The sequence below is a fragment of the Halichondria panicea genome, chromosome 10 (genome assembly GCF_963675165.1).
Source record: "Halichondria panicea chromosome 10, odHalPani1.1, whole genome shotgun sequence".
Classification (NCBI taxonomy): Eukaryota; Metazoa; Porifera; class Demospongiae; order Suberitida; family Halichondriidae; genus Halichondria; species Halichondria panicea.
In genome coordinates this window covers 3,978,862-4,003,533 of record NC_087386.1, presented here as the reverse complement: position 1 = coordinate 4,003,533, position 24,672 = coordinate 3,978,862, and the positions used below count along the sequence as shown (strand labels likewise).

General features: G+C 40.4%; 5 protein-coding genes across 7 annotated transcripts in view; 1 reads left to right on the top strand and 4 right to left on the bottom strand.

The window, feature by feature from the left end:
• Positions 1-416: 416 nt before the first annotated feature.
• Positions 417-2,032, bottom strand: LOC135342974 (uncharacterized). The gene is made up of 6 exons (XM_064539872.1): positions 1,601-2,032; positions 1,389-1,487; positions 1,061-1,177; positions 956-999; positions 705-819; positions 417-648 (listed from the first exon to the last, which is right to left on the bottom strand). Exons 1-5 carry the CDS (start codon positions 1,745-1,747, stop codon positions 717-719), a joined length of 510 nt encoding a protein of 169 aa, XP_064395942.1. The 5' UTR covers positions 1,748-2,032; the 3' UTR covers positions 417-648; positions 705-716.
• Positions 2,033-5,152: 3,120 nt separating this feature from the next.
• Positions 5,153-9,246, bottom strand: LOC135342972 (uncharacterized). 3 transcript variants are annotated; one of them, XM_064539868.1, is made up of 7 exons: positions 9,123-9,246; positions 6,397-6,508; positions 6,192-6,290; positions 5,830-5,946; positions 5,725-5,768; positions 5,494-5,606; positions 5,153-5,432 (listed from the first exon to the last, which is right to left on the bottom strand). In XM_064539868.1, the coding sequence occupies exons 2-7, from the start codon at positions 6,481-6,483 to the stop codon at positions 5,281-5,283; spliced, it is 612 nt and encodes a 203-aa protein (XP_064395938.1). In that variant the 5' UTR covers positions 6,484-6,508; positions 9,123-9,246; the 3' UTR covers positions 5,153-5,280. The 3 variants fall into 3 exon arrangements, with proteins under 3 accessions (XP_064395938.1, XP_064395940.1, XP_064395939.1); XM_064539870.1 differs by having other exon boundaries at positions 5,494-5,603; XM_064539869.1 differs by having other exon boundaries at positions 6,397-6,491.
• Positions 9,247-9,251: 5 nt separating this feature from the next.
• LOC135342954 (intermembrane lipid transfer protein VPS13C-like) overlaps positions 9,252-24,672 on the top strand; it is a 40,047-nt gene continuing 24,626 nt past the window's right edge. The window contains exons 1-30 of the mRNA XM_064539846.1: positions 9,252-9,374; positions 9,438-9,575; positions 9,863-9,906; positions 10,668-10,716; positions 10,997-11,092; positions 11,424-11,528; positions 11,849-11,943; positions 12,212-12,310; positions 12,508-12,567; positions 12,685-12,774; positions 12,869-12,929; positions 13,204-13,277; positions 13,445-13,498; positions 13,942-14,135; positions 14,282-14,366; positions 14,513-14,578; positions 16,643-17,123; positions 17,676-17,773; positions 17,971-18,035; positions 21,094-21,165; positions 21,274-21,478; positions 21,651-21,709; positions 21,926-22,157; positions 22,272-22,362; positions 22,611-22,801; positions 23,105-23,170; positions 23,372-23,538; positions 23,659-23,722; positions 23,957-24,131; positions 24,359-24,438. Coding sequence (XP_064395916.1) covers positions 9,476-9,575; positions 9,863-9,906; positions 10,668-10,716; positions 10,997-11,092; positions 11,424-11,528; positions 11,849-11,943; positions 12,212-12,310; positions 12,508-12,567; positions 12,685-12,774; positions 12,869-12,929; positions 13,204-13,277; positions 13,445-13,498; positions 13,942-14,135; positions 14,282-14,366; positions 14,513-14,578; positions 16,643-17,123; positions 17,676-17,773; positions 17,971-18,035; positions 21,094-21,165; positions 21,274-21,478; positions 21,651-21,709; positions 21,926-22,157; positions 22,272-22,362; positions 22,611-22,801; positions 23,105-23,170; positions 23,372-23,538; positions 23,659-23,722; positions 23,957-24,131; positions 24,359-24,438 — 3,318 coding nt within the window. The 5' untranslated portion in view covers positions 9,252-9,374; positions 9,438-9,475. The remainder of the gene's footprint in view (positions 9,375-9,437; positions 9,576-9,862; positions 9,907-10,667; positions 10,717-10,996; positions 11,093-11,423; positions 11,529-11,848; positions 11,944-12,211; positions 12,311-12,507; positions 12,568-12,684; positions 12,775-12,868; positions 12,930-13,203; positions 13,278-13,444; positions 13,499-13,941; positions 14,136-14,281; positions 14,367-14,512; positions 14,579-16,642; positions 17,124-17,675; positions 17,774-17,970; positions 18,036-21,093; positions 21,166-21,273; positions 21,479-21,650; positions 21,710-21,925; positions 22,158-22,271; positions 22,363-22,610; positions 22,802-23,104; positions 23,171-23,371; positions 23,539-23,658; positions 23,723-23,956; positions 24,132-24,358; positions 24,439-24,672) is intronic.
• On the bottom strand, positions 15,304-16,345 carry LOC135342976 (uncharacterized). The gene is made up of 3 exons (XM_064539874.1): positions 16,191-16,345; positions 15,817-16,137; positions 15,304-15,591 (listed from the first exon to the last, which is right to left on the bottom strand). Exons 2-3 carry the CDS (start codon positions 16,124-16,126, stop codon positions 15,464-15,466), a joined length of 438 nt encoding a protein of 145 aa, XP_064395944.1. The 5' UTR covers positions 16,127-16,137; positions 16,191-16,345; the 3' UTR covers positions 15,304-15,463.
• LOC135342969 (uncharacterized) lies at positions 18,139-20,151 on the bottom strand. Its single transcript, XM_064539864.1, has 3 exons — positions 19,985-20,151; positions 19,174-19,726; positions 18,139-18,620 (listed from the first exon to the last, which is right to left on the bottom strand). The coding sequence occupies exons 1-3, from the start codon at positions 20,037-20,039 to the stop codon at positions 18,263-18,265; spliced, it is 966 nt and encodes a 321-aa protein (XP_064395934.1). The 5' UTR covers positions 20,040-20,151; the 3' UTR covers positions 18,139-18,262.

Below are 24,672 nucleotides of genomic sequence, written 5' to 3'. Positions count from 1 at the left end.
AACTCCGCTTGACAACACTGCATGCTGTGGTGCAACGGGGAGCTGCAAAACAGATACGGCTGCAAAACAGATACGGCTGCAACAGAATCGATAAAAATAGGGACATGAAGTTGCAGCGCAAACACAATTCAGTATACATGTATGTATTAATTACTGCCTGGTATAGTGTTTTTGACAGAGTCTACCTATATCGCATGGCCAGAGGCCTACAAAGGCTAATGCAAAAATGTTCATCATAAATCTTAATGTGTATAAGCTATTACTAATTAATAGCTCTATAGCTTTTAATAATCCGAGACAATTGGCATTTATGCATCTGCCTGTTGCGTTTTTCATGCTGGATCTCTGCACGGTTTAGCTGATAATTTTACATTCTGAACATGCAGTAGATATACAAGGACAAATATTATTGCGTATTTAATCCCTCCCATTCCACTGGGCAATATCAGAGCTATACATGATATTTCTGACAACATTTTCAGTTTCAAAGTCTCTGTGTAACAGTATTGTTGTATTCTTGTCTACTCTCTTCCTCTTGTCTACTCTCTTCGTTCTCAGTTTCTTAATTGCAATTGCGTCTCAGATGAAATAGAATTGTTGGACTGTCCAATGGATATGGAGGAAGTTCAATTTCACTTGTGTCAACACCTAAAAAAAAGCAGTGAATTATTATAGCTCATTATGTCAGCTAGGGAATTAATTACCGGTTGCAATCACTATATGTCTTGCAGTGCGTCTTCATACACTGGTGGTGACTCGTTGACCAAGTATGTAGCATCGTACTGTGGAGGTCCAGTCAGCTCAGTTTCTTTTTCACTACTATGTATATATATAAATATATATATATACATTTTTTCCGCGTTAAGGGTAAAACACAGTTTAATACTTGATGCGCTCGTGGATTGGTAACCCAAAAAAAAATTAAGCAAAATTGATAAGCTCATCTACAACTCACCAATCAGATTCAAAGTTAAGAGCTTGCCGAGGATACCTTATTTTCTGCAATAATCAAACAGATTGTCGGATATCGTTTACATGCCTGCAGGATCTATAATCTTACCGCTTCCAAGCAGCAGAATCTCCCATAGCGAGCTCTGTGCAGCATACAAACAGCACAGATAGTCATGATGAGCAAGAGTCCTATTGTTATTCCAAGGGTGAAGACGATGATGAGACTCTGCATGTTGTGTATGCAGGGTGTGCATGAGCTTGAAATAAGATTACATGCGTGTACACATAATTATACTAAGTTTATGTGCATGAAAGCTAGTTTAAAGCCACAATCCCCAAACTTTCTTCCCACTAATTAGTTATGTGCTTTACACTGGCATGGCTGTAGTTAGATATAATTTTTGTAGATCTAATAGATCTATGTCACACCTACTTACTGTGCGCAGATTATTGTCATCGTCTTGGTCAGAATTTGCTCTCTTTTGATGATGGTGTACATTCTGTACCTGGTCCAGTGAAATCAATGTCTCCTTAATCTGTGAATTGATGTACACAGTGAGTCAAGCAAAGTGAAGACTATTAGACCTCGATCATGAGCATGAGGAGCCGCCAACAGCTAAAAGAGTTAAAATCAACCACTTTGACTCACCTGATTTTTACTAGCCTGTGACCAGTCAATGACAGCAAGGACAATGAGCAGTAGAAATAATGCTTGGGGTCTCACGTACTTGGCCATAAAAATAACTGCATGTATAATCAGCCTGTGAACCACCAAGGTAGATGTATAATTATGCATGAACGTTAATATTATTACTGTTTACATTCGATTGTATTGAACTGAAAATATTCTGCCGGTATTATGCTAAAAAGTTGTATTGTCGCATTAATTAATTATTATGTACACATACATGAATGGTCATCAAATGGCATTGTGACACCCATGCATCTTTGTGCACATTTCCTCTTTCATAACAAACTTCTAAGCTTTAGATGCTTTTACACCTTGCATCAAAGGATGTATAATAATGTGTATTGGTCATGGGTAGCCATTGGCCAAATGGTACACATTGTATTCACTGTATTTATGAACACATTGTACAAGTTTTAGACGCTCTCCCAATACAGAGTCAATGTATAGGTATCTATTCAACCGTGGCAAGCAAAACCATAATAATTATAGAGTCAATGTAGGTAGATTCTATTAAAACAACTCTGATTTCGACCATGATCGGCATGCAGAAATCTTGAGTAAAATCCACCAAGCTTCATATACCATAATTGTTATTATAGAAGCTATTAAAAATAATATCATTTCGAGGATATAAAAGTTTTTGCTGATTAAGCATAAGCATATACCGTGAACATTTATGCCCACGAATGTAATATCGTATGCATGCATGCTGCAACCTATTCTACGAAAATTAAATCCGCGAAAACCTTTCTAACTGTTTACGCGAAAGGTTACACCCTCAAAATATACCTGCTATATGGCAGTATATATACTTACCATCACCACATGAATATGTTAGATACCGAATTACTAATGTTTTGATATAATTATGATAACGTCTAGTAAGTTTAGGTTTAGCGATTTATTTTTGCGAAGAGTATTTGACACACGATCCTTGCCAGAACAGATAGCAAAGGGTAATAATTATATTTAGTGCTGATCACGTGACCACTAGCCAATGACAGTGCACAAAAGTGGTCATGTGACACCTACATTAAATAGCATAATGCACACTTAAGTGTGCTTTAACTAGTTAATGCACACTTTTTTCTTCATAATAATATTATTTTTATATCAATTAAGAGCACCAGAAAGGAATTACATACATACAAACTATTACTTCATTTGAATATTGATTGTGCAATTTTGTAAAGATGAATGTTCAAACATGGCTTTGAGGTCTTTCTGGCTTAATTTTGGGCTTTTTCTTCATAGGGATAAACTCATCATCATCATCATTAGCATCCATACAGTTTCTGCATCCATACAGTTTCTTGTTCTCTTTCCCGTCTATTTGTGGGAGCAGTGCCATCGATACCTTGTATTGCTGGTCGGGTCCAGTTCGTTTATATTTATGTATAGCTTCAAGCGAGCGATGTCCTGTACGTTCCTTTATTAGCTGGTCGCTAAAGTCTTGACGGTACAGTGTAGTAGCACAGTTCCCAAACCTAGGATCAAGCGGACTCAAGGGGTTGACATCATACACTTCATTTCTTTCAAAATACCGCACAGTGTCTTTGGAGGGTACTCTGTTCCTGTTTGCTTGCGAATTTCAAGGACAAACTTTCCGAACCAGTATGCAAAGTCTGGCACAGGCATTTGTAGCAATGGTGTTGTTGGGTTTACTCGGTCAACTTCAACAGCTCTTGCTCTTGACCAATCCGCCCAGAGTTTAACACCCCACTCCGTACACGCATTAGTTTTGACTGGAATTGCAGAAGAACGCAGTTTAAGCTCTTTGGAGTCACTTACAGGTGCAGCAAATCGACTAGCCATTCTTTTGTCAAAAAAAATGGCTACAGTATACTGATTTTTCGAACCATAGTATACGGAGCAATCCGGCAAGTGGTCACGTGAAGCACTAAAACATTTAGAACACACCTACCCAAGACCACGTGCTTTAATGCCAGTGCCTTGGATTGGCTCTCGGTTACGTAATGCACTCGGCTCCGCCTCGAGCATTACGTTAACCTCGAGCCAATCCTCGGCACGCATTAAAACACTTAATCTTGGCTAGGTGTGTTCTAAATATTACATAATGTTCTATGGGGGGTGATCAGTGCCAAAACCTCCAGTTCTTTTTATTTAGTACTAAAATTATTTGCATGGTAAAGTTCTACATACAAATGACACGCTCTCTCTTGTTTGCATGGTGAAGTTCTACATACAAATGATACTCTTATTTGCATGGTGAAGTTCTACATACGATGAAAGTTCTACATACAAATGAGAAGTTCTACATACAAATAACGCTGCATGGCAAATGATAAGCTTTGTTAGTTTTACAATGACACTCTCATATATATTTGCATTGATTTGAAACCACTCCCTTTTTCATCTATAAGGAAGGGCTCGGATGAAAAAGGGAAGGTTGGAATACAATTAGAACAAACCACTATAACTACATAATGTGTGGGTGTTTATTCAGCTTTGATCCCAGCAGAAATAGTACATGCGTGAGTGCATGGTAGCACGCAAGTTGTTAGGACGTTAACATTGTGGGAGCGTGACATTCTTCACGCATGCCCCTATAGGACAACTGTAAATTTATAGTGGCATATTGAAGGAGGACACAATAATATATAGAGACGGACATTTTAATTAACATATCAACTACGTGTTGGACACGCCCGCTCATGTGGCAATCCCTTTTGGTCACATAAGTGGGCGTGTCCAATAACGGAGTTAAAAAAGATTACTCTCTCCCCTAAGCCTTTTCTTAGGTGAAAAGGGGAGTAGTTTCTATAGTTTAGCAAATTAACTATGCAAATGCGAGAGTATCATTTGTATGTAGAACTTCCCCATGCAAATAAGAGTCATTTATATGTAGAAATTCACCATGCAGATGAGAGTATCATTTGTATGTAGAACTTCCTGTAGAACTTCCCCATGCAAATGAGAGTATCATTTGTATGTAGAACTTCACCATGCAAATAAGAGTGAGCGCATCATTTGTATGTAGAACTTCACCATGCAAATAAGAGTGAGCGCATCATTTGTATGTAGAACTTCACCATGCAAATAAGAGAGAGCGCATCATTTGTATGTAGAACTTCACTATGCAAATGATTTTAGTACTAAATAAAAAGAGCTGGAGGTTTTTGCACTGATCACCCCCCATAATGTTCTGCTAATTTGGCTCATTCGCAAAGGGTTTTCATCCGCTAGTAATACAGTAGCTCTCACATTACAATAACACGCTTGCTTTTTGCAGGCACTCGTGCAGTTACAGGTACAGACTCGTGATAATCCCATGCAGTATCTATAGGATTAACTTAGTGATGTGACCGCTTACATGAATGTATGCATATTTACAGGATACACTCCATTAGCTTAACTATAGTACATGGGACCGACACATGTTCAGGTTAAGAACCTGTGTACTGTATGAAAACCTGGCCAGCACCACATTTAACGGCACTGGTCAATTACACCTTGATTCTGTCGTATAGTTCCACTTATTAAATGACATGCAAAATAATGGAGAGGATCATAATTATACAGTGTTTTGTCTCTTATAATTATGTATAGCTATAAATGTGCCACCAGAATCATAGCTGTACATGATATGTCTGACAACATTTTCAGTTTCAAAGTCTCTATGTAACAGTATTGTTGTATTCTTGTCTACTCTCTTCCTCTTGTCTACTCTCTTCGTTCTCAGTTTCTTGCAATTGCGTCTCAGATGAAATAGAATTGTTGGACTGGCTCAATGGATATGGAGGAAGTTCAATTTCACTTGTGTCAATACCTAAAAATAAGCAGTGAATAGCTCATTATGTCAGCTAGGGAATTAAAAACTTCATTCTTACCGGCTGCAATCACTATGTCTTGCAGTGCGTCTTCATACACTGGTGGTGACTCGTTGACCAAGTATGTAGCATCGTACTGTGGAGGTCCAGTCAGCTCAGTTTCTTCTTCACTACTATATATATATATACATTGTTTCCGCGTTAAGGGTAAAACACAGTTACTTGATGCGCTCGTGGATTGGTAACCCAAAAAAGAATTAAGCAAAATTGATAAGCTCATGTACAACTCACCGATCAGATTCAAAGTTAAGAGCTTGCCGAGGATACCTTATTTTCTGCAATAATCAAACAGATTGTCGGATATCGTTCACATGCCTGCAGGATCTATAATCTTACCGCTTCCAAGCAGCAGAATCTCCCATAGCGAGCTCTGTGCAGCATACAAACAGCACAGATAGTCATGATGAGCAAGAGTCCTATTGTTATTCCAAGGGTGAAGACGATGATGAGACTCTGCGTGTTGTGTATGCACAGGGTGTGCATGAGCTTGAAACAAGATTACATGCGTATACACATAATTATTATACTGAACATAAAGTTTATACATGTGCATGAAAGCTAGTTTCAAGCCACAATCCCCAAATTTTTTGTCCACCAAACTTTCTTCCCACTAATATGCTTTACACATGGCTGTAGTTAGATATAATTTTTGTAGATCTAATATGCGTACTATTAATAATTATGTCACACCCACTTACTGTGCGCAGATTATTGTCATCGTCTTTGTCAGAATTTGCTCTCTTTTGATGATGGTGTACATTCTGTACCTGGTCCAGTGAAATCAATGTCTCCTTAATCTGTGAATTGATGTATACACAGTGAGTCAAGCAAAGTGAAGACTATTAGATCTCAATCATGAGCTTAAGGAGCCGCCAACAGTTAAAATCAACCACTTTGACTCACCTGATTTTTACTAGCCTGTGACCAGTCAATGACAGCAAGGACAATGAGCAGTAGAAATAATGCTTGGGGTCTCACGTACTTGGCCATAAAAATAACTGCATGTAAAATCAGCCTGTGAACCACCAAGGTAGATGTATAATTATGCATGAACGTTAATATTATTACTGTTTACATTCGATTGTATTGAACTGAAAATATTCTGCCGGTATTATGCTAAAAAGTTGTATTGTCGCATTAATTAATTATTATGTACACATACATGAATGGTCATCAAATGGCATTGTGACACCCATGCATCTTTGTGCACATTTCCTCTTTCATAACAAACTTCTAAGCTTTAGATGCTTTTTACACCTTGCATCAAAGGATGTATAATAATGCAGGGGCGGATCCAGGAAAAACAAAAGGGGGGGGCTAGCTAGAAAGGGGCGAAGCCCCGTACGAGGGCGGCCTCGCCGGAGGCGATTTTTTTTTGCAAGATTTGACCTTTGAACTTTCATATTAATGAGTAGAATACGTTGACCTCTGCACTTACTTTTAATACTATGGTGATACTGTACTGATCAGATGTACGTACGTACAGCTAGCTAGCTAGCTAGCTAGGTACGTCCAGCTAGCTACCCTAGATCCTTTATACTCCTAGTAGCTGTTGTCTAGCATCTCTCAAGTGATTTCAAGTGAGTCTACAGATGCATAATTGGTGGCAAAATTGTTGTAGAGTCAGACTACGTTATAGATAGTACATGGGCATGAGGTATCTATGTGTTATAGTGTCCCATATCACGAGGGCTTTGCCCGAGGGATGAGGGACACTATAACCATAGATACCGAATGCACATGTGCTAACTGATTTAGATCCCACTTTTCATTGGCTGCCTCAGGCAAGAAGTGTATCTATAAAAGCAGCAAGCCTTAGCAACAGCTTTATTTTTGAAAATGTCCTGTTTTGACAAGCTAGATGATTTCTGCTTCTCTGCTAAATAACCTTTCATTGGCCTTGCTTCAACATTGGAATGGAAAACTAGTGACTCCAACCTTGTGCAGGAAGCACTCTGCAACAAATGAGCCCAGCCTCCTCTTTTCTCTGCACTCAAGCCCCACCCCCAGCTCAGTAAACTGTTCTGATATGTACGGCTAGCTAGCAAGGAACAGCTTGCAGCAATGCTACAGTGCACTATCGTTCCCAAAAAGACACAGGAGTCTACTGTTTGAAACATGGCTGCAGGATAGAAACAGAAGTCAGGAGGACGAAGTTGACAAATGCTACAAGTTGAAGACATGCTTTCATGCTTGTGACAATGGACCCAGAACTGTTATAATCATTGGCTCTTAGTGTTCCTCGTAGAGACAAGAAAAGATACTGGTGAACCCTACCATCAACCCAGCAAACGCTATAGAAACTGGTAGTGAAAAAACTGAACAGCCATAGCTAATTATCATGCAGCTAGCTACAGCTTTATTATCATTTCTGTGCATTCAAAAAAATTATACTTGTACTTTATACCCTCAAGCTTATAATTCCCTGGGAAACTATGAGATTATGGCTCATAATTCCCTGCTAAACACACACAAGTGGGATCTAAAACACATGGTAGTTTTTTCAAAAGGGGGGGGCTTCAGCCCTTCAAAATCACCCCTGGATCCGCCCCTGTAATGTGTATTGGTCATGGGTAGCCATTGGCCAAATGGTACACATTGTATTCACTGTATTTATGTATATACAAGTTTTAAACGCTCTCCCAATACAGAGTCAATGTAGGTATCTATTCAACCATGACAAGCAAAACCCATAATAATAGAGTGGATGTAGTATTAAAAACAACACTGATTTCGACCACAATTGGCATGCAGAAATCTTGAGTAAAATCCACCGAGCTTCATATACCATAATTGTTATTAGAAGCTATATTATTTCGAGGGTATAAAAGTTTTCGCTGATTAAGCATAAGCATATACCGCTTATACCCACGAATGTAATATCGACACTGATCATGAAATGTGCTGCATAAAATTGTTCTTTATATCAGCTGTAAACATTATCTTTTTATCATGCATAAGCAATCTCATGCATAATAATAATGTTGTGATATCACTGTCGCAGCTTACAGGAACCTAAAAGGTTTGTGTACATTTTATCTCTATACATGCCGGATTCTCCGAATCTAAACTGTATGTCCTAGGATTCTGCAGGTGGCACATTTATAGCTATACATATACAATTATAAATGATCGAAAATAAAACTTTTAAGAGACAAAACACTGCTTAGTGTGCTTTGTTGTGATCCTCTCCATTATTTTGCATAAGTGGAACTATACAAACAGACTGATATGTAATCAACCAGTGCCGTTAAATGTGGTGCCGGCCAGGTTTTCATACTGTACACAGGTTCTTAACTTTAGCTTAGCGCTTTAGCGTATACCATGGCTGATCTTGTCTAGCCATGCATCATTGTTTAAATGCCAGCAGCGCAGCGCTGCAGTGCAGAGGACATGCATGCATGCAGAAGTTACACTTAGATGTTTGCCTGAATAGTCGATAAACTAAACAAGCTGATTGGTACATGGTTACACTGTACTGGGGTGTAAACTCAGGTTTCAACAGAAATTATTATTGCATACAACAGTAGACCAAAATTAATAATTAGCTGATTATACAATGTAGTCACTGATACAATATACATTAAATGGTACAAACAGAATGGGTACTAATTAATTAATACACTTACTTTTTAGATTCTGACTCTTCAGACTAAAGAAAGGTGCTTCTCAATTTCTTTGGTGCATACAATGTAGCTAGTTTAGAGATTTCATGTAACTTGAGATGTTTACTGCGTACGTTGGGAAAAATTCGTTGTCAATATCTAATTTGACCTGTGCGACCTCTCTATGGTGGATCCAAATACAGCTGTAGGCTAGCTGTACGTGTGTGAAGTGCAGCTGTCTTGTTACATCCTGCTAGAGCTGCTTACCCATTAAGAGTAGGTGCTGGAGTGAAAAGTTGGAGCCCTCCATTTGAGCCCTGCATTAAACCCCACCTGTAGATCTACCCGGTACCCAGACCCCACTTCCTGGGCACAGGATGGTATTTGAGTCAGTGATTGTGGACATCCTCAATAAGTACCTCAAACCGTACGTGAAAAGATTGGACTCTTCACAACTCAATCTTGGCGTATGGAAAGGTAACTTGTAAAAGTATGTCGTTGCAATCGCGAATCGTTGATCCGTACACCAGCATGGAAGTTGTCTATTGAATTGATAACCTTATAACCAGTTTTTTATGCACTGTACCAGATATAATTGATTTCACTAGAATAGTTTCAACAGCTGACCAAGTTGACAAAACGGTTAATAGAGAGCTTACAGTTACTACAATACTATATCCTCTAAACACAATTATGTACATTTTTTATATTTACATGTACATTGTATAAAATGTGCATTTTGTGGTTCACCTCTGTGCTCACAGGAGATGTACGTGTGGAGAAGCTGGAGTTGAAGGAGGATCTCTTTGTGAGTAGAGCTGGTGTGCGTGCATAATTGTTTTGTATTTAGACCTTATCTCAGTGTTTGTATAGTAAACTAACATTTTGGGAAGCTAAAAAAGATTTAAACACTGCTGTTTTTGACATGCGTTCTCATCTCTTTTCCACAACAAGCTATCGCTGTGTGCTGGTGTGCTGTGAACATGTGTATGTTCTATACATGGCAATTGCTTATTGATCTCCATGTGCTGCATGTGGGCATCATTCTAACCAGCTGTGTGTGCATGTCCTTCATATGGGGCTATGGAATACAATGGTGCTTAAATTAATCGTCATGATTGTGTCATCTCGGTCATTGTGTACAAGGCTACCTTCCTAATTTAGTAATGCTTTACCTCATAACCAGATTCCAGGTTTCAATTCCTAATGTTTGTCTTGCTTATTCTGTTCTTGTGTGCTTGTGTCCAGGTACTTGTACTTACGTACTTAATATAACCACGTTATTGATCCAAAGGAGATCATTCAGCTGTTTGTTACTCTGTCTCGGTTGTTTTAGTGGCTTTAGGCAAACATTACGGTTTACATTGTTATCCATTTTTTATTTACTGCCTATTTTCTGTATATTTTCAAGGTGCTAAAGAAAACTATAAAAACAGCCAATTGATACTGTTAAATCTCTCAACATGTGTAGGTACTTTCAATCAGTAAAGTTAGTAGTTTCACAGTTTGCTGTTTGTGTTACATGTTGCATTAGTGTGTTAATAATTATGTCGTGTATTGCCTACACAGGCTGAGGCTGGCCTGGATGTACCTCTGCGTATCTTAAGGAGTTATGTCGGTGAGTTGTAAACACAGTTATTGCATGTGCACAGTTTCTGTGAGGGAAGGACGAATAGAGCACTCTTCCTTAGAGGTAGATGTTATAATTATGTACACGTACGTATGTATAAAACATTTTTTCGTCAAGCTTCTCTCATTCGTTTCCCAGCTAACACACTTTGACCAAACCTTACTGCACACGTACATATTGTGTTCTCTTGTGCTAGAAACTAGAAAACCTCACTCTTACCCATGCCATGCACAAACTTAATGTGCCTAATGTGCCACGTTTTGAACAGGCAAACTGGAGGCTCACATTCCCTGGAAGAGCTTGACCAAGGAACCCATTGAGATCACAATCGATGAGGTGTACGTTATCCTGGGCCCCGATCTAGGTGAGCTAGTGTCTTAACAAAGGTCGCTGCTTTATGTGTACACAAAGACTGGTATTGCTATAACGTTAGGTTCATACTGGGGTGCATTGTAAGGTTTTCATGTTAGTTGTTTTATTTTTCTTGTGTATCTACGTACAAGGTTTTCATGTCAGTTGCCTTGGTATATATATATATTTTGCCTGATTTATCGTGTATCTACAACATGTATGTGCATCTATAAACATGTACCCGTATGTTGTCAAAACTGTAACTCCCTCATAGTGCTTTTTAACAGCTAAGTGCATTTTCGATTGTGTGTGAATGTCCCAGCATCCTCTGTGTCGCCATGCAGACACGAGTTACGACCCTAAGAGGGACTTGGCGAGACGAAGGAAGGAAAAGAAGAAAAAGATCAAAGACTATCATGACGCTCTTAAGAAGAAGAAAAATAAACTAAGTGAGTCAGTATCCAGTACAAGTACAAGTGTACATGGAGTCACTTTTTCATAGATATGATTGTTGCTAGTTTAGTCATTGTCGTTCTATATACACTCACTGTATATACTGTAATTTTTAATGCTTAGTTACTAATTATGATTACCTGTATATGTACATGTACGTACGTCGTAATCGGACAAAGCCATTGCACTTTAGGATTAGCAATTGGTATTGGAGTTGACGTTATTTGACAGTGAGTATTGTGACTCTGGGCATTAGTAAGTACTGTAAAATGATCATGGTATGTACATGTACATGAGTAAGTGTATTGTTGTGCAGAGGAGGCCAAAAAGGGAAAGAAGAAGAGGAAGGACTCTGAAAAGCCGGACACATTTGCTGAGAAGTTGGCCGTGCACATGACCAAGAACCTTCAGGTAGGGTGCTTCCATGTCGGATTGTCCCTGTTAACTTAGAGCGATGTCTGTATACTTTTTAGGGCTTTAATTTATTTTTATAGTGTACATTGAGTGCATCCAATATCTGGTAAGCAAAAGAAGTTGCAATTGAAATAACAAAAACAGAGAGACCGTCTGGATGCAACTACATGACTAGCTGTAGATGCACTGTGTACACAAGTGTGTGCCATATGGTGCACAGTACTGGTAATGTTTTCTACATTTTACTCAACTGTGCTTACAACAGGTCAAAGTTCGTGATATCCACCTCCGCTATGAGGATCATGTGACCAATCCCTCTACTGTGTTGGCAGCCGGTATTACCCTACACAGTCTCAACCTCAAGGTACATTTAGGCACAAAGTGAAAGCATTTTGTGAAGGTGTACAATACCTACACTGTATATTATATACAGTCACTTATTTCCAGACACTTTAATACCAAATGAAGTGTGTGCTGAGTGGCACTCATGTACGTACATACATGTAATACATACAACTTACTGTTGTGTTATCATTTTGTGCTATATATAATTATATACAGAGCACTGATAGTAACTGGGTGCCCTGTGTTGTGAGGGAGACTGCCACCCTCATCTACAAGGTGAGTACTTGACTTCAAGCTCTTTTCAAACACATTAGCTTGGTTTTGACTGGTACGTGGTAATGATCAATAACACTTTAGCCAATAATGATAAATCACACCCTTCCCTTCCTGCAGTTGATAGAGATGAACTGCCTGGGGCTGTACTGGAACACGTCTGGTGTGTCTTCGTTTGCATCACCTGACCTCACCACTGAGCAGATGATCGTGAGTAGCTGTATTTATTCTTATCCACTGTACACTAAATAATACTGGGAGGAGCTTTTACGTGTACATGACTATTTCATGTGTTTTTATTCAGGAAGCCATGAGGAATGCAATAGCCAGACCAGCTGTTCCCCCGCCCCCTACCAACTCTTACCGTACGTGTTCCTATTTGTTAACAACTTTGTGATGTGGGTAGAGCGATGTTTGTGACTGTTTTCCCACATTGTGAATTAATAAGTCATGATCTAGCTGACACAGACAGTTTACCTTAATGTTGCTATTATAGACGGGTAGTAATTTTAGCGTTTTCAGATTTTTCCCTGTTTTTAGGGTACTACATGTAGGTAATTATATAGCTTTTCACCTCTGGTAGTTTAAGCTACATGTTTATGTATGTTTTGTCAGATTAGTTGTTTCATCTCTTCCTAGTGCTCAACCCGATGTCAGCTGCTGCTAAACTGAAGCTCAACCTCAAGCCTGGCGTTGACCTCTCCCTACCTCAGGTGATCACCACCTGCTACTGTACCAATGGTTACATGTAGTACAAGACATAAATAATTTTACATACATGACAAGGCCTCCAACTTTTAGTATGAGGTTGTTACTGTATAAAAACATGTTCAAAAGTAAGAATATGTTTTTTTATAAGTGTTGTGTGTTGGTCCTGCAGCTGTTGATGGGGATGGAGTGTGAGGACATTGTGTTCTCGTTGCAACAGTCACAAGTGAGTCACCTCTGCATATATGTTAATAGGGGTACATGTAGTACTTGAGATTGTGTGTATTACAGCTCGATAGCCATGCACAGACTTGTCCTTTGTGTTTGCATGTAATCGTTTACACCGACTTTTGTGTGTACATTATTGCATTGTATAATGCTCTTTAATCAGCAACATGACTATCGTTTAGCGGGTAATTTTCATGGAGTAAATTTCATTGCCTGCACTGCATTGCATGTGTTCCGGTAAACCACGCCTTCGTTCCACAAACATTTCCCGTTATACAGTATTTGTAGTGAATCTTTCCTCGTTCTAACATGTACAGTGTATTTGGTGTGAATCATTCTTAACATGTACGGTGTACTATCTTCCTCCCACAAAGCATGTTACTCAAAAATAAACTGTCTATACATTCACTCGTATTATCCGGCTTCACATTCACCCTGTAGATGAAGACTCTGCTGCTGACAGTGGAGTCATATGACCGTCACATGGTCAACCAGAAGTTTCTCAAGTATAAGCCCCTCAAGGGTGTGATTGAAGACACGAGGGCGTGGTGGAGGTACGCCATTTCTGCTGTGTTGGAGGAGGACGTCAAGAGGAAGATTAGGATGTGGTCATGGACACACATCAAAGAGCACAGGTGTGGTACTATCTCACAGTCGATTACTGACTCAATTGTGAAAGCGCGCATACAACTTCCACAACAAATTGTCTGCTCTAGAAGAACACTTAATATGCAAGCACATGCATGCACATACATGTTATGTACGTATATTGTTCTTGCAGGGAGAGAGTGAAGCTTTATGTTGAGAAGTACCGTGAGAAGACTCGCTCCATAAACCCCTCCTCTTCACTGCTCACCAAGATACAGGTACGGCATGCTCTGTGATTACTTCGGTGGCTGATACATGTACATGTGTTCAGTTTTGTTTGGAGCAGACTAATGGTCTCCATGATAACTAATTAGTCAGCCCAAGCCAAGACTGTAATCGCAATAATACTTTTCCTTTCCTGTAGGAATTAGAAGACCAACTCGACTGGTTCAATATTCTGGTGTACAGAGAGGAGGCCACAAAGAAAGAGGTGAGTGTTTGGCATGCGCTAGTGCTTCTACATGTAGTTATGCCTCGGTGCACATGCGCAAGCAAGGTATACGGTAGTGTGTTTGTGTGTCTGTGTGTCTGTGTGTCTGTGTGCGTCTGTGTAGACTGCTACAGCTGTTCAAGGATCAATAAAAGTAAGAGTTTCTATAGGCTTCTAGTCATGTTTTCTTGGATTTTAATTCGTGGATTTGCAAAATAATGCTTGGTTCTCGAGTTATGCCTAGTTTTGCTTACTTGGAATGCCATTGCAGCCTTTTCAGAAGAGTGCGCAGCAAAATTTGTCCATGGAGTGTTGCTACTCTACTTAGTAGTTAGCTCTGCACTAGAACGCTAGCTATTGGTAGCAAGAGTGAAAAGAGAGCTGCAAGGCTCTGCTGGTGCAGCCATTCATTTTAGACTTGGACTTTTGGCATCGATCGTTTTTAACAGCAATCATGGTCGATCATTACCCACTCTCTGACAAAAATACAATAATGTTCATCATGATAATAAAATATTATATTAAAAGCGCTAATGCTCTAGAATTATGTTATGTAGCTTTGACACCTCCACCGAGGCATCAGCACCTGCGGTGCTTTCATTGATGTAATTAGTAGTTCTGATGTATTAGTGTATACAGTCGTGTACATGTAGTTCAGATGAGAACATGATTTACATGTTGGAGACTGCCAGTATATATAGCTGTTTAAAGAATGTTAATGATGACAAATGGTACAATGCTCAATGAGGGGGATTGTACCATACACATACATGTGAACTACACTTCAGTGTACATACATGTATCTCAGAACAATAATAATAATTTATAAAAAGTAGTTTGTTAAGTTACTTCTAGCTGGCTACGTATGTTTAGCTCACATGCAAGCTATAGATCATCTCGTTCTTCGCTGTGGCAAGGTGACTTTTGACGCATTCTATCGACCTTTGTTAATTCCACACCTTCACACTCCTCTACAATCACCTTCTCCGCTCCACAGCCGTTGCCATGGTCCCCTGTAAACACCACAAACAAAGTTAATTGATGAGTATTTTGAAAAGTATCTCTTCATTAGTGATTACATGAGCAGGCTTGCGTACATAAATATGCACACAATGACACTGTAGCTACATGTGTATGTATGTTTGAAAACCCTATCGCTGTGTCCGTAATGTACTATAATAATAGGGAAATACTAATTCTAGCCAGTTTAGCTTAGCAGCATACATTGTAGCTCTTACTAGCTATCTTGCTGGTGATGCTCTCGTAGAGTAGTCTCGAGTCCTCCTTGTAGGCAGAGCAATTGGTGAGGTCACCTTCGTACTGACAACTGAAGGTCTGCATATCCCCCTCCCTGCTACGACAGTGACAGGCTGCCGTGAGTACAGTCTCAGCTTTCGTAGGACGTAGCTCGAACCAGACGCATTTGGAGCCGTCTGTTCCCTCAAAGTTGCCCTGTGCTGTGTTCTCAGGTTGGGCAAGTGTGGTTATTGGAGTGTATAGGAAGACTACCAGTGTGGCTAGTAGCATCAGCAGTGTGTGTGTGGCCATGGTGCTCAGAGCTGCGAACGGTATGCTAAACAATAATCCGTTTTAGTACTGTAGGTAAACTTACAGTCACAGAGCACTTTTCTTGAAGTATAGCTTGCCTCTTCTTTGATTTAGTATCCACCCACTTTTGCTCAGTTCCTCCCTCTTTTTGGTTTTGTGGATCCTTACATGTTCAACCTAAACAGCTGATATAGTGGGCGTGCTCAATTTTGTGCATATTAAAAAAATTGGTTTAGCACCATCTCAAACCGCACAACGCGCAAACCTTGCCCTTGCAAGGCTTGACTACAATACACCAACTTGACACTCTCAAAAGTCCCTTTTTTGCCACCTTTGCAGAAACCCAAGGCCAGGAGAGACTTTTATTGAAGTATAGCTTGCCTCTTCTTTGATTAAGTACATTATCCACCCACTTTTGCTCAATTTCTCTGATCTTAATATAGTGGGCGTGAGTATTAAGGTTTAATTAGCACTCTTAAAAGTCCGTTTACTCGCTCATTTTTTCCACCCTTGCAGAAATCTAAGGCCAGAAAAGACTCTTACCAAGTACCCCACAAGGTTCTTTCCAAGACTCTGAGCACCCCCGTAGGCCTGCATCCCCTCACCACACATGGAAAAAAAAGCCCTAGCATGCCTATCATACTTCCCATTTATGAAGAGACTGAAACAGGTGTGGTGACGCCCCCACCAATAAATGGTGCGTCCCCTAATGGCTCCACCTCTCCCAACACACCCCCTATCCCTGATGAGCTTAGGAGAGTGGTTGAGTCCAGTCGTAAAAGCAAGAAGGCCAAAGACAAGGATGGGGGTGAGAAAAGAGGAAGTATCTTCTCGCGTTGGAGACAGAAATATAAAGCACCAGAGAAACGTGAGAGTGTAATTGCCGAGGCTGAAGAGGCTGCCTTGGATGCCGGGGCGGTCGTGGTGGTTGGGGAGCATGTGGAGAAGGGGATAACGGAGACGAGAGGATCCAAGAAGAGCAAAGCGGAAGAGAATGGTGAGTTTTGAAGAGGGGCTATAATTTTATAAGGCCACACAAACTAGTTTCTCGTCTTTGCCCACTCCTACCTGATACTGCCGCGCTTGCACGTTCATTATTTGAACCCATATGTGATTAATTAGCTTTGCACATTGCGCATATGATAGTTTTCAGTGGTCAGTGGTCGCAACCATATAATGAGATAATGAATAATGACCGCCCGCCCGCATCCTGTTTTAGCAAGAAGTGTATGAGAAACTAATAATTGAGTTTGTGTGGCCAATAAATGAATTATCACTCTAATTGGGCCTTGGGTCAAACCAATAGCTAAGGGAGAACAATCAATGACAGGAACGTTGTACAACTGTACATGTATGTAGTCAGGTAAGTGTGAACGTTTGTTTCGAGGTCTCGTGAATTTGTTACGGTAGGAGAAGTCTAAGAAAAGCAGGTAAAAGTTGTTTGTATCATAACACCAATCTTTTACATGTACATGTAGAATTGACATAATATAGGAGGAAAAATACAGGCAAAAAATTAATGTAAGGAAAGCATCATACCTTCTTTCAGTATCAGCTGAGGATGAGAAAGACGAAAAAGACAGACAAGAGCTGTACCAGGCCATCGGCTACTCTCCAGATGAGGAGTACATCGAATACCCCAAAGATGTGAGTGTCTCTAAAGCCCTACATGTATAATTGTACAGCTTTTGATGACAGTGCAAATTAAGTGGTACTAGCTGTAACGTACACCACGGGCGAATTAAAAAAACTTTGAAGGCGTTGACATAAATTTTACTCGGTAGGAGGACCATTCTGTAATCCTACTCATGCATTAATTCAGTGCTACTACCCCCCCCCCTCAGTATGTGGCCCATGAGATCCATGTGATGTTCAGCACTCTCAAGCTTGAGCTCTACGGCCAGAAACAGTGAGTGCAGCGTATTGGTGGGCTGTATGATGCATTTCATGCTTGCAAATGACCAGTGCTACGTATACATACGTACCTGATTGAGTCTATTTTTGATCTAATTTTTTAAGTAGGTAAAGATCATCATTTAAATTCAACAAGTACAGCAAGACAGAGAGTGCATACATAACATGTACATATAAATAGGCATGTGTTGTGTGCATGTGACCTTGTGCATGTGGCCTTGCTTAAGGTGAGCTGGCACTACTATTATTGTCAACTGTATAAGCTATTCTGTTCCCGTAGCTAGCCATTGTTTCATAGTGCAGTGGTATCACAGAGTCATTCCGTATCGACAGTTGAGTGGTCATCTGTCTGGTCCGGTCTTGCAATGAGTGGTTGTTCACTACTGTATCTCCATTCCTAGTGTTTCTCACACTTATAGACAGTGGTTCCCTCACACGCACGTAGTCGTACTCGTGTGTTGTGTTGCTTTGAGCGTTTCCATGGTGACCGGTGAGCACAGTGTTGGGGACGTAGTCGGACGTGTAGAGAGGGTTATGTATGTGGTTGTGCGCGTTGATCTCTAACTCTGGTTCAACTTGCCTGCAGTAATAAAATACTGTTAAATTGTTGTGCATGTGTCAGTCAGAATAGACCAAGCAAAGGATGTTATTTAAGTGGGCCAGCATAGTGGGCCAGCATAGGCAGCAGGAAGCCCCTCCAGTATAATTATGAGACATGTCACATGACTGTACTTTCATGCAAAAATTCATATTTTTGTAAGGTTCCCATAGAGTGAGTGTGTTTAAAGGCTTGACCACATGCATCTGCTACTGTACCCACTCAGTACCTCCTACTCAGTACTTTTATCTGTCAGTTGGTGGGTGGGCTGTAGTGTTGACTCTAGCAACCACTTAGTACTTCATTATCACTAAGAAAGTGAGCCTAAACAAATACAGGTGAATATATATGCTTACATGTAGCCTAGCCATAGTAAACTACAGCCTGTGTTGGTGTTACATCGAGAGATTTATAGGTTTTAGATGTTACTTTTGTTTTTGAGTACTTTCTATGACTGTATCATTTTCCAGTTTGTTTTCCCATAGTATATATACACAAACTGTATGTATGCATAACTAATCACCGATTGACTCACCTCGACTTGTGTCTGTCAATCTTCCAACATGTTACAAACACTGTGACGAGCCATCCCAGCACACACACTGCCAGTAACACACACAGTAGGACTATCACCACATACAACCCAGCCACTTCCTCCTCTGTGTACAATGTAGAGCCCTGAAGTTCCATCTGAGCATGCTCAGTAGAGACAGTGGGCGTGACATCGCTTGTTTCAATAGTTGTGCTAGCATCATCTGGAGATGTTACATGTAGTTTAATTGTATTGCACGAATCTGCTCTAATCTCATGGTTTAGATACAGCTCCACACAGCATATGTACTGTGTGGTTGGTACTAGTCCATAAAGGGTAGTTTCTTGTTGTGCTGGGTCGTATATCCGTTTCCAATGGCGATTTTGTTGTCCTTCAATCGCATTAGAACATTTTACACGATACGATGCGAATCGTTCAAGTAGAGGTGTATGAACAGACCAGGTTAGCTTGACCGATTTGGTGTGTGTGGTTTGGTTGAAGCCAGTCTCAGTGAGGTTTGTCAGTGTGAGGCTGTGTTGCTGATCATAGTTAGTTCCTATAATTATGTGTATATATATGTAATTATAGTGGACAGCTAGCATTAATTTACCTTTGCGTTACTTTTTTTTTGTTTTTGCAATGCTTTACTATGGATATGGATATATTTATCTGCATGCATTGAGAGTCCATACTAGTGATAACTTGCTTCCCAGTCTATGCCTATCCAACATACTCGGGTAACTCAAACTCTTAGTCGGCCTTGGTAGGTAAGTACAGGTAGTCACTAACATAGTAGCTCAACTTGTGAACGCACCTTTTACAATTGTAACACTTAGCAGTGCAACCACCAACCACCAGCTGTCAGTCATTCTGCTTGATCTGTTGGTGTTCCTTTTTATTTATTCTGACCTTTTTAGTCTGAGCACAGTCTAACAAACTACTGCATTTATACTCTCAGCTCCTTCATACAGACTGACCACATACATCCTCCCATATACATCCTGTATGTGCCCACTGTGAGTGGTTGGTTGGTTAGTCTTTCACCCAGCCATCCTGTCTACAGAGCCACTATACCCACTCACTGTGTGGTTGTATTTGTTTGTTCGTGAATATAGATTGTATTTTCATTTCCTTTATAATTAAATGTATGTTTGCCATAATGATTTGGCCGACAAAATACAGGATTAGGGAAACTTTGCTTTATGTATACAGTAGACTCTCGCTATTCCGGCTCTCTGAAATGCGGCCACCTCGATATACCGGCCATTTGGTTTGGCACGGAATGCTAGCTATATGTTTTCTGCACAAAACTCGACCTGAAGTACGGCCATCTCGCTATTCCGTTTACCGGCCAGTGCTGTCTGTCCCAAACAAGGTTTTCAATGTAATTTTATACGTATATTACGACCGGATATGACGTTTTGGGTGTGGTTTAGCAAATAAAATTGAATTACACTTAAATAGAGAACAGAATGATTCATTATCCTACATTATCCTCGAGACAAGAACCGCAAAAGTAGAAATTAGATTCGAGGTAAAGTCGTTTTAAGCCGCGGCTATTTCCTGAGATGCAGCCACCTCGCTATTCCGGCCAAGCTGCATGGTCCCAAGGGTGACCGGATTAACGAGAGTCTACTGTATACAGCTAGTGTATACATCTGTATCACATCTGTGGGAATGTGGGTTGTGCACTGTTGGTGTACTGTGTGGGTCTGGTTCTCATTATATGAAGAATCTCAGTACATGTACATACATACTTGCCTTTTATTAGTGATCATTGTAGCTGCACTGTATAGTGGTGTGTACACGTACTATATGGATTCTTGCCAGGCTTTCAAAATCACATTATACATGTACATTATACATGTATCAATGTTATAATGATTAATATTTTCTGCTTTTAATATGGTATCTTATTCCCAGGAAAATTGGCACACTGGTGACTGAGAGGATCAATGTTGATGTGCTTAACAGGCCCAGCTCAGAGTCTGTTAGGTAGTTTTTATTATTGTATAGCCAAAAAGACTAACACTAAAGTTTAAAGTTTAGCTGTAGTAGTTAATCATTTCAAGTTTTTTAAATATCCCACTTTTCCTTATTCAGTGTGCGAGCCTCTGTGGGCACACTGGAGATGGAGGGTGTGCCCAATGGTAACAACCGTACCACCATGATTACCTCCAAATTGGTTTCGAAAGACACTGATGCAACACTGGTCAATTTGGCGCTTGAGATCAAACCTCTCGATAGGCCTGAGATGGATATTACTGTCAACGCTGTCCTTAAACCACTGCAGATCACCTATGACTTTGTTAGTAGCGCGTGCATGGGCTGTACCTTAAGCAATTTAATTGTATGTTTGTTAGCTGCAATATTTATGTGCATGCACAACCTCGGACTATAATTATGAAGAACTGACGGTGATTCTATTATGCACTTATAGTATGCCCGTCTTTTCATTGAAAGCTCTTACAAACTTGCAGGCTACTGTAGATGGGCTCATCGAAATGTTTAAACCACCAAATCATCTTCATTTCCAAGAGTAAGTATGTATAATTATGTACATGCGAACATTGATTTGCTACAAATGCGTATAATTATATGACCGACCATCAAGTACATAGGCCAAATGTGGTGTTATACGTACATGTAGAGCAGCAAGCAGCACACACACAGACAGTTAATACAATTGGTATACCTGCTGTCAACAAGTGTTAGCTTATAGCCACTCCATTTACTCTTACTCACCACACTGTAGGTTAACGAATGCAGCGTCGGCGTCGTGGGAACAGCTCAAAATCCAGACGACCGCTGGTCTCCAGGATGCTCTTCAGAACCGGAAACAATTGGACCTGGACATCCGACTGCACTCCCCTTACCTCATAATGCCTGAGGGAGGCACCTACTCAAAGCAGTCTCACTTGGTTGTCGTGGATCTGGGAGAGCTGAGAGTGTTCGGGACCACTAAGGACCCTAAGCAGCTACCTAAGGTGAGAAAAAATGTATGATTACGCACACTTGAATGTACTCTCTTATTCGGGTAGTTCAAGTCAAGTATAAAACTGTTAGCTAAATTATGATCATGTAATATCTCATGTGTACAGAAATTGTCTGATACTGCTGGTGACTTCAGTGAATATTATGACAAGTTTACTGTGAAGCTTGCTGGGATGCAAGTGCTGGTCGCCGAACCAGGTCAGCTGTTTATGCAATGTCACAAGTATGTGTACATGTACTTGTACCTGTCCATCTAGCTACATGTAGATACATACGTACATGCATACGTACTGTACATGTATTGTAAATAACACATTCTGGTTGTTTCGGCTCATTTACATTACGTACAAGATGAAATAAATGTACATGCAGCCCTCTCTCTGTTTGCATGACTGTATGTACTGCCTATAATTTTGCTTTTACCTTTAACTGTACATTGTATATAGGAGAGGACTGGCGTGGTGCCATGGCCAGTGGGTCCTCTCCCCTCCATATCATCGCGCCCACTGGGTTTGAGATTCAGCTGCTCAAGAGTATGATCACTGACGATGCCCTCCTGGCCACCATGAGGGTGGAGGGGACCATTCCTGGTTTTGAGATCAACCTCTCAGACACCCAAGTTGCTACACTTGTCAAGGTTCTTGCAAACAATGCTGTATAGAGTACACTGCACTTCATAGAGTATAGTAATTTATTAGCTTTTGTACTCTGACGCTGTGAAAGAGCATCAATGTACATGTACATGTAATGGGTACATAGTACTACACATGGTCACTGATACCAAGTTGACATTGTGTATGCATTAATAATACTGTGTGCGTACACTAGCAGAATTTCTACAAGCATTGGAATGTTTTTTTTTGAGATACACTTTTCATGTTCACTTAGTACTCACCCAGTGCCAGTCAGTACTTACTAGATTCATCGTATTTCCCTTCAGACTCTTGCTTCTCAGAAGATGCCTCCATCGCTGGTCAACAAGGGTGTGGAATATAATGAACTGCCAGTGAGTAGTTCGATTGTTTCATAATATAATATACAAACTTCATTTCCAGGAGTAAGTACGTATATACGTGCCACGTAGTGTGCATTTTCTCTTTATGTATGGTTTAATGCCAATGTAATGTGCAGTCGTCAAGTCCACTTCACTCTTATACATGTATAAGCTGATTTGTTGCTACTTGCTCCCTCTATCTTGTGCATGCAGTCAAAGCCAGTGTCAAGGCCAGTGCTGGACAATGCAGCACAACTGGTGGAGATGGACACTGTGTCTCTGATGTCCGTGTCTAGCTTTGGGGACGAGGAATATGAGGAGGAGGCTGAGTGCTCCATTACACCCTCACTCACCTCAATCAATTCCCTTCAACTCTCAAGGTGAGAGGACGGTGGGTACTTAGCGGGAATGGTGGGCCAAGATTTTCGCGTGTGCGTGTGCGTGTCACTATATTTACAGTGTCCTGCACTGCATGAATAAAATGTCAGTATTTCATGCAGTGAGGATCAAGACCAGTCCAGGAATGTGTTCAAAGACGTCTCCATCAAGCTGATCGTCAACAAGGTACATGTGCAACGATGTACAGTGTGTATAAAATTATATATCCAAACTAACAGTCATGTAATTCCGCGTTGTATACATGTAATACTACACATGTATGTGCTTTCCAAGTGCTCATGCATACACAGCATGCAGTACTAAAACTCGGCTATGTTCTACCCGGTTATAAATGTATGTATCTGTGCATGAGCACAATTCTCGGCATGCACAGCCAATTTACGTATATGAATTGTGTAGGTTGCAGTCAAGTTGTCTCAGACCACGCAGAAGGGTAAGAAGGGTGTGAGTAGCCAGTCTCCCCTGCTGGACATCCTCATCAGTGACATACAGGCAGATGTGGTGGATAGGAAGTGGGACACACAGGGTAGCATCACCATGAAAGAGGTAGCCATCCTAGACCACATCACAACAGGTAAAATATGAGTAGTATACATGCATGTACAGTATGTACTTAATTAACGAGAGATGAGATCTTTTCTTGCGGGAACAGGGAGGAGTTGCCTACACTGTAAAAGCCCCCCTTCCCAATTCATGTACTTGTACCATGTTTACGTGTACAGTATGTACATATACTTCAGAATTTCAATCAGTGTATCATCATGACAAATTATGACCTGTACTGCTTTTCTCCCTGTCCAGACGGCACCTGTAGCCCCACCTACTTGTTGAAGACTAAATGTCTCCATGATGGAAACTTCGTATCAGCAAGATTTGTAACAGTGAGTGCAATACTCATAGATATAGCACGAGACCGATATACAGCCACAAGCCACGAGGGCGAGTTGCCTGTGTATCTCATAAAACACGAGGATTAATTATCATGCTATAATTATGTGTTTTATAATTGTGTGTTTTATGTCACGACAATTTCATACTGAATCATGCCTCGAGGTTATATGACTGTGTATTAAAAATGGACTGTATATGACTTCTATCACTCGCCTATAACCTTG

Coding starts and splice junctions, on each gene's coding strand:
- LOC135342974 (XM_064539872.1), bottom strand. CDS start 1,747: ATGCATAATTATACATCTACCTTGGTGGTTCACAGGCTGATTATACAT. Junction 1,488..1,600: donor CACAGGCTAGTAAAAATCAG/GTGAGTCAAAGT, acceptor ATCAATTCACAG/ATTAAGGAGACATTGATTTC. Junction 1,178..1,388: donor ATGACAATAATCTGCGCACA/GTAAGTAGGTGT, acceptor CACAACATGCAG/AGTCTCATCATCGTCTTCAC.
- LOC135342972 (XM_064539868.1), bottom strand. CDS start 6,483: ATGGCCAAGTACGTGAGACCCCAAGCATTATTTCTACTGCTCATTGTC. Junction 5,947..6,191: donor ATGACAATAATCTGCGCACA/GTAAGTGGGTGT, acceptor CACAACACGCAG/AGTCTCATCATCGTCTTCAC. Junction 5,433..5,493: donor AGACATAGTGATTGCAGCCG/GTAAGAATGAAG, acceptor GCTTATTTTTAG/GTATTGACACAAGTGAAATT.
- LOC135342976 (XM_064539874.1), bottom strand. CDS start 16,126: ATGGCCACACACACACTGCTGATGCTACTAGCCACACTGGTAGTCTTC. Junction 15,592..15,816: donor CATCACCAGCAAGATAGCTA/GTAAGAGCTACA, acceptor TGGTGTTTACAG/GGGACCATGGCAACGGCTGT.
- LOC135342969 (XM_064539864.1), bottom strand. CDS start 20,039: ATGACTGACAGCTGGTGGTTGGTGGTTGCACTGCTAAGTGTTACAATT. Junction 19,727..19,984: donor AAGTGTTACAATTGTAAAAG/GTGCGTTCACAA, acceptor ACATAATTATAG/GAACTAACTATGATCAGCAA. Junction 18,621..19,173: donor ATTGACAGACACAAGTCGAG/GTGAGTCAATCG, acceptor TTATTACTGCAG/GCAAGTTGAACCAGAGTTAG.